We start from the raw sequence: 16,797 nt of genomic DNA, 5'->3' as shown, positions 1-16,797 counted from the left end.
AAAAACTTATATCCTTACCATAAAGTTATTAATCATATAGCACACATCTTGCGAAAAGCCAACTTTATAATACGCGTTTACCACAGGCGGTGACGGTACGGGTGTGCTCGGGCAGGCCGCGGGCGGAGCACACCGCCCAGCCCGAGGCTCTCCCCGCGCGCCAGGACACGAGGGGGCGGAGCCTCCGCGCCCGCCGCGCGCATGCCTGCGGCCCGATCCCTGCACTCGCTGCATCGCGGGGCGGGGCCGCGCCGCCCTCTCGCGATACCTCGGTCGTGCCCTTGTCGCCATGGCGGGCTATTGGGACGGGCCCGAGGGCGAGCAGTGCCCTCAGCGCACCTGGCTCACCACGCGCGTGGGCGCGGCCGCGGGTGGGCACTGAGGGGAAGGGAACTCGCCGGGGGGCGGCCGAGCGGGGCCCGGGCTCGGGCAATGACCTACGGTGCTGTGTTGCAGGCCTGGTCGGGGCGGCGTATCGCATCATCTTGCTGCGGCCCGGCTCGGCTCTGGCCGCGTTGCAGACGGCGGCGGCGGACAGTGTCACGATGGGTAAGGGCTGGGACCCTCGCAGTGTAACTATGGGGTGGGACTCCGGCATGTCGCAGAGCTGTCTCGCCTCTGCCCGATCTGGCTGCGCCGTCGCTTTTGCCTTTCCTCTGCCCCTGCACGGTTTCGGTGGTCTCTCCTGCACCGGCCCTGGGTCGTTTAGCAGAGAGCCAGAACACTGAAATGGAAAGACATATCCTTGATTTTCAGGTCAGGTAACATACTTTTTGCAATCTAGAGTAAAAGTTACGTTGGGTTTTTTTTTGTTTTTGTGGGTTTTTGTTTTGGTTTTTTGGGGTTTTGTTTGATTATTTCTAGAATACTCAGTTTGTGGGCAACAAGATAGGGTAAGCAAATTAGGTTTTTACTTAATATATGTAGGCATTGTATTTAATAAATTGCATTTGCTAAAGAACAATGCAATGTTTTTGGTGGCAAAAGGAAAGAAACTTGGGGGTTTTCCCATCATGTTCTATAGACAAGGAGAAATCATGTAGTTGTCTTGAATTGTCTGTGAATGCTGAAGAGAAAAGCAGGGTGCTGAAGGGGCTGCGTGACAGAAGCAGAAGCTCCCCCTGCCCCTTGTCAAGTGCAGTTTTCTCTTAGCAGACTTTCAGTCCAATTCGATGGCCTATGTCATTATGTCTGCCTCTCCCCCAAGTGCTGATTCTCTGAGCTGGGGCACAATCGGTCCAGGTTTGCATTTTTGAGTAGTTTGACTCCAAGGCAAAATCTGGCATCTCCTCTAATAAACTGAGGTCATTATGAAAGGACTGGATCACGTAATCCACTGTGATTTCAGTAAATCCCTTAGTCCTAAACAGGTGTATTGGGTCCTCTTACTAGTTTTGTACTTGAGAAGGGTTTGTCCTGTCTGCTGTTCAGGGCCCACACCTTATGGCTTCAAGCCGTGCATTTTGCCTGCAGATGCTTGGTCCAAAGCAGGGAGAGCAGTAAACTTGAAATGCAGTCCTGGATATGGAGCTTTTGTTTCTTCAGTGCTCTTTTCAGTTCGTTTTGGCATCAGCATAATTAATTTTCTGCATAGGTTTGTAACAGGAGCTGCTGATTTTATATAGGGATTAAAAATTTTTATCCTGGTCATTTTTGTTGTTTCCGAGAAAGATGAATTGAAATGTGCAGATGGTGCCTGGTAGACAGTTTCACGTTTCATGATCAAGAGTTTGTGTTAGATACAAACCCAGCTTTTCCTGACACAGCTCTTTGCCAAAGTTTGCAGTTACATCAGTGTAGGGTCTGATGGGATGAGGTGTGTAATTATTCAGTGGACAGGATACTTCTACTCTGCAGTTTCTTAGTTCAGTTCAAAATTCTTAATTCAATTGCAAAGTCAGTTTACAAACAAAAATCATTTACACACTCGGTTCATTTTTCTGCTATCCAGTAACCATTGTGAGCCCCAGGCAGGCAGAGGAGGAAAGTGCCAGGACTGGCAGTGTGCAGGGAGAGCAGAGCCCTTGGAGTTGCTCTGCCCAGTGCTGTGAGGTGGCTTCACAGGGACTTGAGTGCTGAGTTACAGTGCAGAGTCCGGGCAGAGCTGGGGAGATGGCTACATAGACAGCACTGCTCCCCTCCAGTACTCTCAGGTGTCAGGGGTGCCCCGTGGCCTAGTCAGGAAGGGCTGTTAGGCAGTACCCCAGCAGGATGCAGTGCTGTTTGGCGGCAGTGGCTGTGCGGTGCTCTGAGGCTGCGGCTCGCAGCTGAGTGGGATCCACGGGGTGCAGGGCGAGAAACCCAGGGGAGCTGAGTGGGACTGGGTGAATGCTGAATCTCACTGTAGCAGCTGGGATAGGATGTCCCTGGGAAATGGGAAACAGATCTTACTTTGTTTGCCATTTAGTCATGCTGATATTGAAATCATGCTCAGTGAGAATACCCTGGTTCTTGAGGATTTTGGTTTTTTTACTTCTTGTTTACAGCTACACTGGGAGCTGTGTTTGGCTTAAGTACCTGTCTCAGTGCCCAAGTCCGGGAAGCACCAGAGGATCCTTTGAACTATTTCATAGGTGGCTGTGCAGCAGGAGCTGTCTTGGGAGTGAGAGGTAACTCTGGACAACGCTTGCATGGAAACATGCCCTTGCTGGTTTTAGAAACTTTTCTGTTGGGGAAAAAAATTAAAGAATGTTGATGTTAGGCTTCTTTGGTAAGGATTCATCTCAGTCTCTATTCGTGCCAGTTTCATTGGCATTGTATGGCCCTGCTAAAATAAATATGGCTGCAAGGAGGGGGGGATATGAAAGGGAATATGAAGTGATATACAGAATGGAAGGAGAACTGACTCAGTACTGCCATTAAGAGCTACCGGTTATACTTTAAAATCGCAGGATAGGAAAAATATAGTTGTGGAAATCCATGTTTTCTTGGCAACAAATGTGATTTATTTTAGACAGCAAGTCCAATCTAATACCTGCCATGTGAATTCTTCATGTAGTCTGAGGGACAAGCTGTCTTTCTGCTGTTGCTCCTATAGCCCCTTATAAGGCTTAAGCAGCTCCTGCAGATACTTACACAGCTCTCTATTCTATAGACATTCATGAACCTAAAGAAGTGAGGGATCTTTTTAAGTTTTAAGTTGTGGTGAACTAGAATTAATCTTTACTTGTCCTAGTTGCTGAGCTGATAAGAGGTTAAAGCAGTGATTGTTACTTTTGTCACTCAAATGAGCCCATTTAAGATTGCCCACTTATGGGGACAGGGCAGTGGATTACTGAAATTGATATTTCAAATTGCAAGCCATAAGCATGCAATTTTATCAAAAGACCACTTCTCCAGTTCCTCTGGCCAGTGTTGCTGATAGTCAAGGGACTTATGAAAAATGGTGGTCTATCAAGATCTATTGCAAAGGATTTGTGCCTTGATGGGTCTTTTCTGGTTTTGATGTCTTCTCTTCAGCTCACAGTTACCTCACTGGCACCACAGCATGTCTGGGGTTCGGAATCACTGCAGCTCTCATGAAGATCGGTAACAAGGAGGGCTGGAGGCTGACAGGACCTCCTAAGCTGTAAATGTCACTTTTCCCCTGTGAGCTGGCTTCCAAATGCTGTATGTACTTAGGACATTGTGTAATAAAGATTCGGTTCAATCAGCAGTTGTCACAACATCGTGGTGTCATGTGGCTGTTTCCTGGCATTTGGGCTGAGGTGCAGAAAGCTGGAGCTGCTGAAGGGGAAGCGGTATCTTCTGGTCCAGCTGTGATTTCTGTGCACAGGTTACTTTGCCTCCATGTCTCAGTATTATGCGTGCAAGCGTGAGCACTACGCTGCAGCTTCAGTGAGGTTGTTGTAGTTGAGTGGGTCCTGTGGGGCTTCTTGACAAGGAGTGGGATTACACTGCGCTGAGCCCATCAGTGAGGGTCTGGAGCCAAAGCTTCTGAAGAAGTGCTTGGCTCTGAGCTGAAGATGGGGAAGGTGGAGTAGGGAAGAAGAAGTGGGTTGCCCAAGAGATGTTCGGGAGCCTGGGGTGTTCTTCTGAAAAGCATTTCAGGAAGTTTATAGAGCTAAGTGCTTCAGGGTTGTAATGGGGAATATCTGAGACTGGAAGGGACCCCTGAACGCCAACTGAGAACTGGAACAGATTGCTTATGGCTGTCCTGTTGAATTTTCTATGAACAAACAAGTGTGTCCTGCAAACCCACTAAGGAGGTGGAGAGCATAGAGGCACAGGGTGCAAAAAGAGAGGTGAGAACTGGATCATTTTGCCCAGAGAAAAGATCGAGATTAGATCTAATAGCACTTTTTCACAACTTAGTGGCTACAGAAAGTGCAGGCTGAGGTGTGCAGCAAAGGATGGGAAATAACAAGATAGAAAAAAAAATCTCACAAGCAGAATAGGTAAGTGCTGAAAAATGGGCTTGTAGAGGATGTGAAAATATCTTTGGGGACACAGAATTCAGCTGTGCAGGGGAAAAATGGGCAACTGAACAACAGAACCAATATGATTCCAACAGAAACTGTTTATTGTTCACATTACACGCCAGATACAGATTTTAGGTCTACTGTCCACGTGGGCACGCATCTCCGGGTTGGCTAAACTGCTTGTGCATGAGGCAAGCACACATCTTCAGGACATCCAGTTGGTCAAGTGTCCATCATCACGTGCTTCCCTTATCTAGGGTTTACATTTTTTGCAAACAGTTTCTCAGGCTCTCTGTTCTTATTTTTGATCCTGTTGTTTTCTCAGTAACCTTGATGAATTCCTGAGAGCTCTAATAACAACACTGTAGGTGGTTTGATAAGATTACTCACAAACAGTTTGGCTGGTGCATCAGAATGACCTGTTTTACAGATACATTGCTACACAACTGGACATGTGGAAACGGCAGTACAGAGATGGGACATTTAGGGGATGGGTGCATGGGTTACAGAAACAGGGAATGTGGGCATGGAGGATGCCAGTGCATGGGAGAGGGGAATATGGGGTGTGAGGGGAGGGGGCAGTATGAGGAGATTGGGGCACCAGAGGACAGCAGAGGGAGGGACGGTGATACTGGGACACAGTCACAGCCATGGCCGGCTGTGTTGCTCCGATATGTGCTCTGTGTGGGCTGGTAGGGTCCTGAATGTTTGCAGGGTGGTGATAGACCTATCACCCCCTAATGGGGGTGGGGGAGCAGGCATATTGTCTGTCACCTACCTGAGGGGTTGGAATGGGGCTCTGCTTTACCCCGGGCTCTGGAGAAGAACAAGGTTTAGAGAGGGGCCAGAGATCGCCAGCAGAACCTGCCCGGGGTAACACGGGGTTTACAGAAGCTCCTGTCAGCTTCAGCTGGCCCTGCTGCCTGTCCTCAGAATTCAGTGACCCACTGTCCCAGCCCAGGGACTCTGGGGCCTTGGACCTCCCTCTGCCTGAGCCTCTCCCAGCTCCTAGCTGGGGCCACGTGTTCTGTCTGGTCTATAATTACCCAGGCACATTCCTAGGGGGTCACAGGAGTTCTGCAGAGCAGCAGCAGGCGGTAAGGGGGACAAGTGCATGGCATAACAGGCCACAAAGTAATGCAGGGGCACAGCATACAGCAACTCTTCACTGGGCTGCAAAGTGCATGGCCTGAGCGAGGACAAGTGACACTGCGCTAACAGTGAGCAACATGGTGGGGGCAAGGGGTGGCAACAATGTCATGAGGGTCAGCACACCTCGACAGTACAGGGTGCAGGGGAACATGACATTGCAGACAGCTAGCAGGATAATGCATCACAATGTGTGACAGGCAGCGTGACACATGACAAGCAGTGCATAGCAGGCACTGCCACATACTGAGCAGGCGTGACAGGGGCTTCGCTGGGGGCCAGTGCCTTGGTTGCTGTTGGACTATCAGTAGTTTCAGCTTTGGAGCAATGGCTGAGAAAGAGTGTGGTTGTGTGTGCTATAGGACAGAAGGTGTGAGTGGTTACAGTGGCCTGAACTATAGGCCTATGGGGCAGCAGTGTTGGCTGTGGGTCAGTAGCTTCATGCTAAGCATTCAGAGATGAGGCAGGTGAGGAGATCAGGCTCAGCTATGGGGCAGTGAAGTGGGCCGTTGTTCTCACCTATGGAGCTGCAGTTTTGTCAAGAAGCATCAAATCAGTAATGGAGCAGTAGCTGAGCCTGGTGTCCCTGGCTGTGGGGTAGAAGTTTTGGTGGTGGATCCAGTGGCTTTGCTATGTGGCAGTGCCAGTAGCAAGACCTCATGTCCCCAGCCAGTAGTCCTGTTGTGGGCCAGAGGTGCCAGCTGTGAAGACAGAACCCTGAGACCTGCTCCATATGTTTCCACAGGCAAGATGTGGGTTGCAGAGGGGCCGGCTCCAGACCAGTGGAGCCTGCGGGATGGGGCTCATGCTGGACGTTTCCTGGCTGTGGCTGACCAACTCCGCACCACAGGACAGCTGGTGGATGTGGCTGTGGGCCCAGAGCGGGACATGGCCCATGCCGTGGTCCTGGCCTCCATCAGCTCCTTCTTCTATCGCTTCCTGGAGGGCAGGACCAGACAGCTCCGCCAAGATCCTCCACCCCATGTTCCCCTGCCACCTGGGACCACAGTCTGGGGCTGGCGGGCTGTGCTGACCTTTGCCTATGGGGGAATTGTGCCCCATGGCCGGGTGAAAGAGGTGGAGGAGGCTGCTCGGGCCCTGGGTGCCCCCCGGCTGGTGACTGCCTGCACACTGCATCTGGAGATTGACCACCAGGAAGAAGGTCCTAAGCCCCTGGAGGAGCAGTGGGAGACGCTAAGAGCCATGCAGCAGCTCCACACCAATGGTGTGGGCTGTGACCTCCAGCTCCAGGCAGGGAACGAGGTCATCCCAGGTGGGCATGAGGTGGGGTTCCCCTATGAAGGGCTGAGGAGTGGGACAGGGTGCTCTGGGCTGGCCAAGTCCTCTGGTGGGGATGATAAGACTGCAGCACCAGGAGGGGATCAGGCTCTAGAGGTGCCCACAGGGCTGCTCCCTTTTGCAGAGCTAGGGCTTTGATGGGTACAGAGCCAGCACACCTGAGTTCTGGGGGTTGCGCAGTGCAGAGGGTCCCCTGCTGCCTCCCACCATTATTCCTCCTTCCTCCTAGTTCAGCGACTGGCCCTGAGCTGCTCCTGTGACTTCTTCCGGGCCCTTTTCACCTGCCCCATGCGGGAGGCCACCCACGACCCTGCCGACCCACTGGTCACGGGGCTGTCCCCAGCCGAACTGCGTCTCCTCCTCTCCTTTGCCTACACAGGAGCTGTAGCAGGGCCATGGCCCATGGTCTTGGAGGCAGCTGAGACCTCCCTGCGCTACCAGGCCTGGGGGCTCCTCACTCTCTGCCTGGATGTTTTCACCCATGGCCTGACCCCAGAAACTGTCCCTGATGTGCTGGCCTTTGCTGTGGCCTATGGGTTGGATGAGGTGGTCCATGTAGCAGAGAACTACATCTTGGCCACCTTCCCCTGTGTGATGGTTACACCGGCCTTCCTGGATCTTCCTGCACGCCTTCTCATCCGCCTCCTCCGCTCTGATGGTCTCAATGTGCTCCATGAACTGGAAGCCTTGGAGGCAGCATCTCGGTGGCTTGTGGCCAATGGAGATGGCCAGGAGGATCTAGCCAAAGAGATCCTGTCATCTGTTCGCTTTGCCCTCATGTCCAGCCTGGAGCTGAAGAAGGTCCCATCTGTGACTGCAGGGGCAGCTGACCCAAAGATCCTCCGCGAGCTCATGGTAGCAAGTTTCACCCCCATGGCCCGACTGCCTTGCCGGGTACGTTCCTTGCAAGACGTATTGGTGGTTTGTGGTGGAGACAAAGTAAAGGGCAACTTGGCTGCCCGGAAGCCCAGCAGACACTTGTGGTTTGCAGACCGCTACCTCAGTGCTGTGGGGTCGGTGAAGCAGGTTGAGTGGCGGGAACTGGGACACTTTCCTGATGGCCCACGCTTCCGTCATGCTGTAACTGTGGTGGCCAACAACCTTTACATCCTGGGTGGAAAACACTACTACGGCATCCATGACACCCTAGCCAGTGTCTACAGGTGAGAGCTACAGAAGACTTAAGAGTTGCCATATGGCACCCAGACATTGTGGGAGGGATTGGTAGAGCTAGACCTGCCCCGTGGATCCAAGACATTGTGGCGTTGCAGCTGGTCAGGTGGCCCCAAGATATTCTAGTAAGAGTTGATTGTAGGACTAAGAGGTGCCCTCCTATTCTGGGGTGTTACAGGCTTTTTGGGAGTAGGAGTGGGAGGCTTCTATCTGGAGATGCCCCAGGACATTATGGGTTTGATATTGTCCAGAAGGAGGGGATATTCCCATGCAAGGTGACCAGGGGACCAAGGTGACCCAAGGCATTATGGGATTGGCAAGTTGTAGGTGGGTTGTAGTCCTCAGTGGTGCCAACATCAGCTCATGGTGTTGTAGGTAACAGGTAGTCTCTTGCCCCTTTGCCTCTCAAACCCAGGTACCAGCCTATGAATGATTCCTGGGAGTGTTTGGCCAGTATGACATGTGGACGGAGTTACTTTGCTGCTGTGGCACTTGGTAATTTCATCTATGCCCTGGGGGGCAGCTCAGGGGAGCTCTACTGCACAGATACTGTGGAGTGCTACGACCTGGCCAAAGACACCTGGAGGTGAGGCTGCCCCAGCAGATGCTTAGTTTTCTTTTTCTCTCAGAGCCCCTTGTCTTGCCCATGGTTCCCAGTGCTCTGTGTCACTAAGCCTCCAGTAGAGGATGGACCTGCAGTGGTATTTGAGAGAGGTCTACTGGGTGTTGAACAACCATGTCCCTTTGGTACTGGGTGTTGGCCAGTGTTGCCTAGTGGGTGGCAAATGAGTTTTTGGTCAGTAGTGTGTTCACTGTGGGTCTTGTTGGCCATTTGCCAATGAGAAAAGTACTTTGATTCCTCTCATAGGCAGAATGTTCATGGGGTGGTGGCCAATGTTGTCCATTGAGGGAGCCCACTGTGACTGACCAATGGCATGGCAACTACAAAATGTTGAACAGTGATGCCCCTGGGGCATCCATTCTTTGTCAGCTGATGTTGTCCACTGGGGCTCATTGGGTCCTGGCAAGTGTTGCCTGCTGAGTGGTCAATGAAGACACGGCTCACCAGGGAACCCTTAGGTACTCAGTCATGGCAGGACAGCCCTGGTTAACCTGTCTTTCACCCCTCCCTCTCTCCTTGCCCAGGAGGTGCCGACCCCTGCCAATGGCTCTGTGTGGGCATGCGGCGTGTGCCCTGGATGGTGAGCTCTATGTGTCGGGTGGGTGTGATGAAGCCTACCAGTGTCAGGCATCCTTGCTCCGCTATGTCCCAGGTGCACCTGTCACACGCCTGGCCCCTATGAATGGCCAGCGAGCTGGCCACATCATGGAGGAAGCAGGTGGGCAGCTCTATGTGGCAGGGGGCCTGTGTCAACGGGCTGGGCAGACTGGCTACAGGGACCAGCTGACCTTTGAGGTCTACAGCCCAAAGCAGAACATCTGGATCCTACTTAGCCCCCTCCCCCGTGCACATGTAGTTGGGGGTGCAGCTGTGCTGGGAGGGGAACTGCTTGTACTGGGAGGGTACAGTCATGAGACCTACCAGGACACACACTTAATCCATGCCTACCAGCCGGGTACCCGGCGCTGGATCACCCGAGGCACCTTGCCCCATGCCTATACTGACTTACAAGCCTGTGTTCTCACTGTACCCCCTGCCTTGCGTGCCTCCAGCTGCCTTAAGGACCCCTTGAGATCAACAGAAACTCCCAATAATGCTTAGAGTGTACTCTCTGCACCCCATACTGGGATATCTAGGTAGCATCCATGGGTACCTCTATGGGGCAGAAGTGTCCAGATCCCTCTCACAGAGTGGGTTCTTTCTGTTGTTTCCAGCAACTCTTCACCCCTCAGGGTGCATGACCTAGACTGTTCTGAACCTATGGAACATAAAGAATCCCCACAGTGTAACCCTGTCCCTCCAGGAATGCTCAATCCCCTTGTCTGAACCCTTCACTGAGAGCTGAGAATACCCCAATTTCCCCCCACATTTTGGTTAAATAAAAGTGCTTCCTGAACGCTGAGTCCTGTTGTTTCTGATGGGAAACCCAGACTTCCAGGTGCTTCTCATAGCAGGAGGTCAGCAGGAGACCAGTGACCTAGGTGTCCTGGGTGGCTGGTGCTGGGCACTGGGGCCCAGTGTGTCTGTGCTCACTGGGCACAACGGTATATGTGAGTGTCTCAGGACTGAGAGGGATCTTAGAGTGCACAGGGGATCCTCCAGGAATAGAGTCATGGGATGCCAAGGATTTGTGGGGGTTGATGGTGGGGTAGAACAGGGGGTCCTGGGGGCTTTGGGGTTCCTAGGTTGTTTTGAGAGGTCTTGGGTTCCTGGAGTGACCTGGAGTCAGGTCACTTGTGTGAAGAGGTGGAAGAATTCCAGGGAGGAGTTGCAAGGAGAGGCAAAGGTAATGGGATTCTGAGAAATACTGGGGTACCAGTAGTGGCTGTGGGGAGGGAACTGGGTGTCTTCAAGACATGTAGGAGTCAGCAAAAATTTGTAGTCTAAAGAGTTCTGAGAAGGGGATAATAATTTCCCTTGGCCTGCTGGCTCTGTCTCTGTTAACCCAGTCCGGGTTTTGTTGCCCTCCCTTTGCTGCCAGGTGCCCTGCTGGACCTTGTTCACCTTTCTGTCCACCAAGATACACAGATCTTTTTCCACAGCTCTGGTCCGCAGATGTCTGTGCCCCACTGTTGGGGCCTTCAGACTCTGCCAGCACTGGAGCTGCTTGCCTCATTTTTCTCCCAGGAAACAGGGCTAGAGAGCATAGTGTGGTTAGAGGACAGTACTTACAGACAGACAAGTGCCTCCTTACAAATGCAATATGTGTACATCCATGGACATACTTGCACTCTAGGCCTTCTCCAGGAGACATACTCATCATGCTGGCCAAGCACAGGTACACATTCCTACCTGTGGACCCCGTAGTTAATCTGGCGGAAGGCCATGCTGACTCACAGCAGTTTGACAACACATTTGGGGCAATTAGAACTGGAACTGCATTTCAGGATGGAAAAGTGATTCATAGGATCCAGCTCCTACATTTATGCACCAGTTCTGGGGCAAGCCATTCCACCTCCACCAATGGCGACTGTTGCCTCCTTCTCACACCTCCCAAAATATTTGAGTGACATCTTGACAGATGGTCACAAAGTTTGGCCAGCTCCAGTGTGCTTTGTCCTAATGTAATCCCTTACAAGCCACATCTGTTGCCCTTCAAAGCCTCCCACCCTACTTCTCCCTATCCAGCCATCCCATAATGGGTCATGCAGAGGCATCAACACCTGCACTTTCCTTATTACCTGCCAGTGGGATGCTTTCCCCAAGTGATTCAGTACCACAGAGAAGAATCACATGTTTGAGGCCAAAGTCAGGAACAAGAGTATAAGTGTGCAGTTTTGAATGCCAGAATATAAGAAGGCTCTAAAGCAGTTAAAGAGTATCTAAAGGAGGCCACAGAAATGAGGAAGGATCTAGAGGGGAAAGGTATGAGTAGCAGTGGAGGGCACTTGATGTATTCTGACTGAAGGGCATTGAAGGGGGACCTTGTCACAGAGACCTCCCCTGAGGGGAGTGCCAGCTCTGATCTCTGCTCTCTGGGACTTGGGACAGGACCCCAGGAACAGCTGGAGCTGTCATAGAGGCATCCCAATGGATCGATATTAGGAAAAACTTCTTCCTCCAGAAGGTAGTCAGGCACTGAACACTCCCCAGGGAATGGTCACTGCTCCAAGGCTGCCAGAACTCCAGGAGCATTTAGACAATGCTCTCAGACACAGGGTGGGATTGTTGTGATGTCTGTGCAGGGCCAGGAGTTGGACTTGATCCTCAGGGGTCCCTCCCAACTCAGGATATTCTAGGATTCTGGTATTCCATGGACTTTTCTTCCCTGTCTTCAGTGTTCCAAATACTGACAACAAATTTCTCATTCACTGTGCATTGCCAGGACTTGTGGCAGGTCCAATGAAATTAAATTTATAGCCTCTTATTAAAATTAAATTTATAACCTCTTATAAATTCAGGCACAGAATATTTATTATGTGATTAATAAGCTGGCATTGAGTAGAAAGAGTATTGTATTTTTGTGTGCATGATATGAACAGAAGCAGTTGCTACAGAGCTCAATAGAAGTTCTACTTGCCCTCACTCACCCCAAAACCAGGCAGTGGCAGACCCAGATTATCACTGACCAGTTTAGGACATTATTTTCCTCTGCCAAATACCCAGGGAATTACTTTAGCTCTGGAAACCTTCAGGCTATTTGAGAATACTAGAGGAAGAAGATGGCTTCCCTCTAGGCAAGTAGATCTTTCCCTTTTAAAACAAAACATATAAATCAGAGCTACAACTCTTGATCTCTTTCTCTGAGTGTACAGAAACATTTACATGGTGTTACCTGCATATTTCACTTTGACATCACTGATGGCCTTGACACCCCTGTCTAGGCTGTAAGAAGATGGGGTCCTCAGGAAGCCAAGGTCCGTGACCATCAGCTTCCTGGAGAAAGGCTTGACTGATGTCTGCAGAGGACTGTGGTGAACCCACAACTCCTTTGTTGTGCAGAAGGAGTAACTTGCAGGAGGATTGCGCTGTATGCTCAGGTCTTTAATTGTGCAGTAGGTAACCTTAGGGCATAACTCCACTTCCTTGATTGTGCAGAATGTGGGTCGCTGGAGGGGCATTTTGAAGCTGCTGAGATGCATCATAGGGTTTCCTGTTGACTTCCTCCATTCCAGCAGTGGATACCACACCTCTTGGATCTGCAGGGACTGGTGCCAGGAGGGTTGTCCCACCAGACACATCCATCCCAGCCAAACTGCTAGACCCAGCATGGTCAGGACCAGCAGAGCCAAGGAGGCCAGGTAGAGCACCCAGTGCAACAGGCAGCAGTGCCTCAGTATCCACTGCCCCCACTGCAGACCATCCCCACTGGCCTGCAAACCCAATACGGGTACAGCCTGTCCTGGGATGGAGCATGGGCAGAGGGGAGGAGGAGCAGGTAGGGGGGAACATGCAGGCTGGGTGAAGTGTGTGGTGTCCAGGGGAGTTGGTAGTGTTGGGGCATGTGTGGAAAGCATGGTGTTGGCTGACACTGAAGGAGGAGATGGAGATCTGACAATGGAAGAGGCCTCTACCATGGCAGTAGAAGACACTGCTGTGGAAATGGTAGGAAATGTGCCAGTGGACCCCATGCGATTGCCATAGATAGTGCTGGCAGCAAGGGTGGTTTGGGGCTGGCCACTAGTGCTAGAAGGGCTTCTGATCATAGTTGTTGGCAGTGAGGTGGCATTGTCAAGGGTGGCATGTCTGTGCAGGGTGATGATGGTCACAGCAGTGAGAATGGTGGCAGTGCTGGAGGTCTGTCTGGGTGTCATGGTGGGACTGGCTGGTATAGGAGTGATGGTGCTAGGAGCTCTGATGCTTGTTAGCACCTCAAGCAAAGTGCTCGGGGAAAGGGTGGAGGTACAAGGGGTGCTGAATGAAGGTTTGTTGAGGAGAGATCTTGTGGTAGTGAGGGTAGGAAGGCAAGATGAGGTGACAGCACAGGGCACGGCCATGTGCTCTTTGGGGATGAATGGATGTAGGGGGAAGGGCGTCATGGTAGCTTTCTCTGTTGTTTCTTCCCCATAATTATATTCATCCTCTCCATCCTCATCTGCATCCTCCAGGATGCTGCAGTTAAGCTTGAAGTGAATGACGGGTTTCTGCCTATGCTCAGCAGGGCTGTGGCATAGCACCTTCTCAGGTGCGACCTCCACCTTTGTTTCCACCAGGCCCCGCTCTGGCTGATAAACAATGTCCGCATTTTTCTGGACCCAGGTCTGGAGGTAGTGCAGGTCACAGTTGCAATGCCAGGGGTTCTCAGTGAGGAAGACATACATGAAGAGGCGCCCCTTTGGGAAAAAGTCAGTGGGCAGGGTCTGCAACTGATTCCCTGAGAGCCAGAGGGTCTCCAACTTTTGCAGGTCCTGCAGCAACTCTTTGGGTAGCTCCTTCAGGAGATTGTCTGAGAGGTCCAACTCCCTGAGTGCCCTCAGCCCTGCAAAGGCCTCCTGGGGCAGCTTCTGCATCTTGTTGCCTCGCAAGTCCAGGTTCTGCAGCTGTGGCACTGTGCGGAAGGCGCCCGGGGCCAGTGTCTCCAGGCTGTTGTGGGCCACAGCCAGGTGGGTGAGTGCAGGCAGGCCCTCCAGGACTGGTAGGGCTGCCAGTGCATTGTGGGAGAGGGTCAGCTCCTTCAGGGATGGCAGCAGAGCCCCCGTATGCAGAGCCACCAGCCCATTGTTGGCCAGGTCAATGTCCTCAAGCTGGGAAAAGGGCAGAAAGGCAGTGGTGGAGAGGGACTCCAGGAAATTATCGCTGAGCAGCAGGATGCCTGTGTCTGCAGGCAGGTCTGGGGGCACTGTGCTGAGAGCCTGCCCCGTGCAGTTCACCTCCAGGAGGTCCTTGACCTTGTTCATCTCTGAGAGGCAGGGCTGGGCTGGGGGCAGCAGAGCCAGGAAAGTGACCAGGGTGAAGGCAGGAACTTGCATGGCCTGGAGGGGGAGAACCGAGGGGTGTGGGTGCATTCAGGGATGAACCTGCACATTGCCTTTCTTCCCATGCAAGCACCATTTGCAGCAAAACTAGCAAACCCTGCTAGACCCTGTGGCACCCTCTGAGCTCTGCAGCTCCTCCCTGGGATGGTGGAAGGGAAGGATGAATCCCACACCTACTGCCATCTTGTCCTTGGAGGCCAGTAGATTCCATTTTGGCCCTTTTGCTCTCCTTGTTCTCTTTCACAGTGAGGAGAACCTGACTCACGGGCCTCTTCACAGCAGTGCCTTGTCCACTGGGGCAGCATTGCTGCCCTCACCACTGTAAAAGCCATGCCTCTGTAGTGTTTATGTCCCAGCATACCCACACCCACCTCAACCCAGAAAAATTGTGTCCTGGAAGAATCTCCCTGAATATGCTCTTACCTAACAACAGCTGAGCCCTCTCCTAGACTTGGAGGGAAGGAGCATGCATCATGAAAAGAACTTCCTGTGCACTGTCTTCCATGAGCAACCAGGCCCCTGTGAACACTGTGACTCACCTGCAGATCTTCCACGGTTGAGTCTCCTGCTGCTCTGCCTCCTCCTGCCCATGGACCAGGCAGTGCTCTGGGACAGTGCTAGCAGGGAGCTGCCCAGTGCTCTATCAGCACCCACAGTTGTAGGAAGGGAGCTGTGGTTTCCTGAGAAGCTAAACCCATCTCCTGTCCTTTTCACAGCTCTTGCTGTGGCTGCACTGCCACATCACCATCTCTCCTTGCAAAATGTCAATGAGGATCAGCAGGCATTGCCCCAGCAGCAGATGGTCGTGGCCCACTGCAGTCTGGCTTGAACAGCAGAACAAGAAAGATCCAGTGCAGTTTTCCCCTTATGACTTGCAGGAGCACTTGCAGAAAATAATTCCATTTGCTTCTGGAGAGGAAATGGGCAGGAGCATTGGCCATAGCTTCTGAGAAGGGGCTGAGGTGATAATAAACTTACTCTATGCCCATGATGCTGGAGAAGCCCTTGCATCTGGAAGCAGACCCATTTGGATCAGGATGCCTTGAGGCTTAGGACATCCATTGCTGTCTGTGATGGGAGTGGGATGGATTGAGGCTCTCCTCCCCCAGCAACTGTAGTTTAGTTTAAAGCCCTCTTCTCCATCATGACAAGCCTGTGAATGAAGATGCTTTTTGCTTTTTCTGACAGATGGATTCCATCTGCCCTCAGCAGACCAGGTTGTTCAGAGCAAGTCTGATGGTCTAAGTAGCCAAACCCCTGGCTGTGGTACCAGTCCTGTAACCACTTTTTGATTCCCCAGATTCTACTGGCTCTTTTAAATCCCTTCCCTTTGACTGAGAAGATTGATGAAAAAACTACGTGTGCTCCAGAGTCAGCAGCTACTGCTGCTCCCAGGGCTCTGTAATCCTTGCTGTTGCTCAGACTGCTCCTAACTGTATCACTGGCACCCACATGAAACAACAGCAGCAGTTAATGGTGGACTGTGCAAGGCATGGCAGTCTCTCAGTGACATCTCTGATACAAATCCATGCTAAGCAGCATAATCTAGAGAGTGCAGCAGGCCAGTAAATAGTGCCTCCATATCTCTTAGAAGAGAGTTTCCTCCTGCTGGTACCCTCTTCTTAGTTGTGCTGTTATATGGGGAGTAAATGGGGCTGAATGGAGGTACTGGCAGTAGACCGGGTAGATGATGCAGATCTCTGGGGTGGAGTTGCAGCCTTTGCTCTCAAAGGAGTGTCCACCATTCTGCCTTGGCAGTCAGGTAGGAGGAATGTCTTCAGCCTGTGCAGATAGTCACAACATGCCTGAGTGCTGGAAGACAGAGCTTAGATGCAAGTTACAAATGGTATGTGTGATGGTAACTACATTGGGGTACTCATCCGCAGATGCATTACCCTCTGCCATGGAATCTTAATTTATAATGGTATCTGCAGAATAAATGGAGTCTGAAATGATACCCACATTTACAACAGTAATTGAAATGGCAATAGTGTCTGTTACTCATGTTAAAGACATGAGTTACTTAATCTTGGAATATAAATTGTTCTTAATAATATTCTTGCCTTCTTTTAATTTTTTTTCTTTGTTGTCCAAACAAAGAAAACATGAACAGGGTCTTCGGGAATTGAGACAGGAGGTGTCATTTTAACTAGAACCTCTGATTCCCCAGGCTGTTTTGCTTCTTTTTACTTTTAATTTTTACAGTAAGATACACCTG

The 16,797-nt window shown here is 51.5% G+C and overlaps 3 protein-coding genes across 4 annotated transcripts; 2 read left to right on the top strand and 1 right to left on the bottom strand.

Annotated features, from left to right (window-relative positions):
• The first annotated feature begins 226 nt into the window (after positions 1 to 226).
• Positions 227 to 3,665, top strand: NDUFA11 (NADH:ubiquinone oxidoreductase subunit A11). The gene is made up of 4 exons (XM_066336072.1): positions 227 to 371; positions 457 to 549; positions 2,487 to 2,609; positions 3,460 to 3,665. The coding sequence occupies exons 1-4, from the start codon at positions 290 to 292 to the stop codon at positions 3,570 to 3,572; spliced, it is 411 nt and encodes a 136-aa protein (XP_066192169.1). The 5' UTR covers positions 227 to 289; the 3' UTR covers positions 3,573 to 3,665.
• A 1,476-nt stretch (positions 3,666 to 5,141) lies between these two features.
• KLHL33 (kelch like family member 33) lies at positions 5,142 to 10,060 on the top strand. 2 transcript variants are annotated; one of them, XM_066336069.1, is made up of 5 exons: positions 5,142 to 5,518; positions 6,316 to 6,843; positions 7,099 to 8,032; positions 8,458 to 8,628; positions 9,189 to 10,060. In XM_066336069.1, exons 2-5 carry the CDS (start codon positions 6,321 to 6,323, stop codon positions 9,763 to 9,765), a joined length of 2,205 nt encoding a protein of 734 aa, XP_066192166.1. In that variant the 5' UTR covers positions 5,142 to 5,518; positions 6,316 to 6,320; the 3' UTR covers positions 9,766 to 10,060. The 2 variants fall into 2 exon arrangements, with proteins under 2 accessions (XP_066192166.1, XP_066192167.1); XM_066336070.1 differs by lacking the exon at positions 5,142 to 5,518 and having other exon boundaries at positions 6,182 to 6,843; positions 7,249 to 8,032.
• Positions 10,061 to 12,053: 1,993 nt separating this feature from the next.
• On the bottom strand, positions 12,054 to 15,342 carry LOC136371794 (platelet glycoprotein Ib alpha chain-like). Its single transcript, XM_066336068.1, is given in 3 exon segments — positions 12,054 to 14,576; positions 15,119 to 15,291; positions 15,294 to 15,342. Coding segments are annotated over 3 exon segments (2,358 nt in total). The 5' UTR covers positions 15,328 to 15,342; the 3' UTR covers positions 12,054 to 12,425.
• Between the last annotated feature and the right edge of the window lie 1,455 nt (positions 15,343 to 16,797).

The sequence above is a fragment of the Sylvia atricapilla genome, chromosome 26 (genome assembly GCF_009819655.1).
Source record: "Sylvia atricapilla isolate bSylAtr1 chromosome 26, bSylAtr1.pri, whole genome shotgun sequence".
NCBI lineage: Eukaryota > Metazoa > Chordata > Aves > Passeriformes > Sylviidae > Sylvia > Sylvia atricapilla.
The sequence above is the reverse complement of the archived record's forward strand: the minus strand, read 5'-3'. Positions and strand labels throughout refer to the sequence as shown.